This window comes from Haliotis asinina, chromosome 4 (genome assembly GCF_037392515.1).
Source record: "Haliotis asinina isolate JCU_RB_2024 chromosome 4, JCU_Hal_asi_v2, whole genome shotgun sequence".
In the NCBI taxonomy this organism is placed as follows: Eukaryota; Metazoa; Mollusca; class Gastropoda; order Lepetellida; family Haliotidae; genus Haliotis; species Haliotis asinina.
This window is the reverse complement of record NC_090283.1, coordinates 81202728-81204741: the sequence shown is the minus strand read 5'-3', so window position 1 is coordinate 81204741 and position 2014 is coordinate 81202728. Positions and strand designations below refer to the sequence as shown.

General features: G+C 45.4%; 1 protein-coding gene across 1 annotated transcript; it reads right to left on the bottom strand.

Moving 5' to 3' along the window:
• Positions 1-367: 367 nt before the first annotated feature.
• LOC137281187 (uncharacterized) lies at positions 368-1701 on the bottom strand. The gene is made up of 2 exons (XM_067812308.1): positions 1209-1701; positions 368-459 (listed from the first exon to the last, which is right to left on the bottom strand). The coding sequence occupies exons 1-2, from the start codon at positions 1699-1701 to the stop codon at positions 368-370; spliced, it is 585 nt and encodes a 194-aa protein (XP_067668409.1).
• Positions 1702-2014: the final 313 nt, after the last annotated feature.

The window sequence follows — 2014 nt, the reverse complement described above, 5'->3', positions numbered from 1 at the left end:
ATCTGTCTGTGCTGTGTCGTGCAATCTTTGTCTCTACCTGTCCTTTTCACAACCTGCCATCTGAAAGTACATGTTACAACAATGAAATACACGCCCACATGTTCGTACAACAACGCGGTAGTAGTTCTCTTTTAATGGATGGCACTAGTCATTGAGTTAGATCGTGACATAACTTCATTCGTATAACAAATTGTCTAAGAAATGTTTGATGTAGAAAGGGGCATATATAATACTGTAGCATGATGTAGGACAACCAGCGCAGGCTTGCAGATACCATGGATAAGAGCGCCATGCTGCACATGTGAATATAACTTCTAGTTTTCACGAAGGAATTTTGAACGTTTAAAAGCAGAAAAGTCATGTTAGCTTACCAGGGCGTACTGCAGCAGGTGAGACTCCCAGTACAGGTACCCACCACGGGGACAGGACAAAACCCTCCCACACAGAACCCTCCACAAGCTGGAACATACAAGACACATGTTCACGTACGCACGCACCTACACACGCCATTCCCCAGTGTTTAATGCATGGTAGACGTTTCAGGCAAGTGTTGACACAACGAACAACATACTGAGTGCTTTCAGAAAAAAGGAAAAAAATGATGAAAAGATTGTGTTTGGAAAAATGTTTTTCAGCTGGAACTATAAAGTGTGGAGTGATTTGTCTAGTCAAAACACTTTGGGTTAAAAGTTACGACACCACTAACACCAACGTATCGACAGAACGGTACGGTTGGGTAGTCGAGTGATTACAGCCATCGGTCGTCGCGCCGAAGACAGGGATTCGATTCCCCACATGGGTACTATGTGTGAAGCCCATTACTGGTGTTACCCGCCGTGATGTTGACAGGACAAATTTATGTTATCGTAATCGAATTGCATAGATGGATGTTCATGCTGTTGATCACTGGATTGGTTGGGGCAGACCCGGTTATTTACAGCCCACAAGCCCGCACGCGTGGAAGAAACATTCCAACGTATGTCATATGTCTCCCGATTCCTGGCAATAATATCGGGTGTGGTTACACAGGGAACTAATGTACACAAGACGTGTCGGGGATGTTTGCAGTGGGATATCTCAGCATCAAAAGTGGCATGCGGTTATCTAACTACGATGCCACTCAGCCTCTAAAAATACTGTGTACATTTTCTTTCTTTTCAGAAACAGTTAGGTTCATAGTAATGTTTCTACATGGCTCGTTAACTTACTCATTCCTGTTGTTATTTCCGCTGATGTTGTTGTCGTCGTTGATTCAGTAGTTGTCGACGTTGACTCAGTAGTTGTCGACGTTGATTCCGTATTAGCCAACGTCGATTCTGCTGTCGCTCCTTCCGTTGTTGCCGATGTTGTGGTGGGCACCGTTGCCGTTGTGGGGGGTGTTGTTGTTGTTGTTGCTGCTGTCGTTGTTGTTGATGGGCATAACAACTCTCTGGCACACTTTCTGATTTCTTCTCTAATGGCGCAGGATTTCAGACAGCTAAGGGTGACTGGCGCCCGACAGTTGCACGATCTGCAGGTTTTCTCCACAGAAAAAATACTGCGACATATAGCAGATGCCGCCTTCTTCACAAAAAGTAAGAAAAACCTTTTTCGCCACGTGAATGCCGAAGATTTTGTCTGTCGCCGCCCGGCGTCGCATTCATGGATCAGCAGAAAACAGACGGCAAGAAGCAGCGCGGCAAACAAGGTGAAGGACTTCATCGTAGCCTTGTAGTTTGTAGTATCGACTGATTGTTGGACTGTACTTTCCAAAACTGGTGAAACTGCCCCTGAACAGACCTATAAATACCAGCACAGCCACCTCCAAGATTACCTGTATAGTCAGTCACCTCCAGCCAATACATGGAGCTTGTTTATTGAAAGGTATCTCCGGAAGAGAAGTGACATCAATGGTTAGAATGAAAGGGCCTTCGACAATGTGTTATTCTGATACCACGCCTACTGTACGTGGGGTCTATTTGGGTTGGGGGAAGGATTGTTCAGACACCTGTACCTGGGGTCTGTATGAGGGGTT

Bases quoted from the DNA above. Each gene is read 5' to 3' on its own strand.
- LOC137281187 (XM_067812308.1), bottom strand. From the start codon at position 1,701: ATGAAGTCCTTCACCTTGTTTGCCGCGCTGCTTCTTGCCGTCTGTTTT. The intron at 460-1,208 runs GTAAGTTAACGA...TGTATGTTCCAG, and splicing joins GGAAATAACAACAGGAATGA to CTTGTGGAGGGTTCTGTGTG.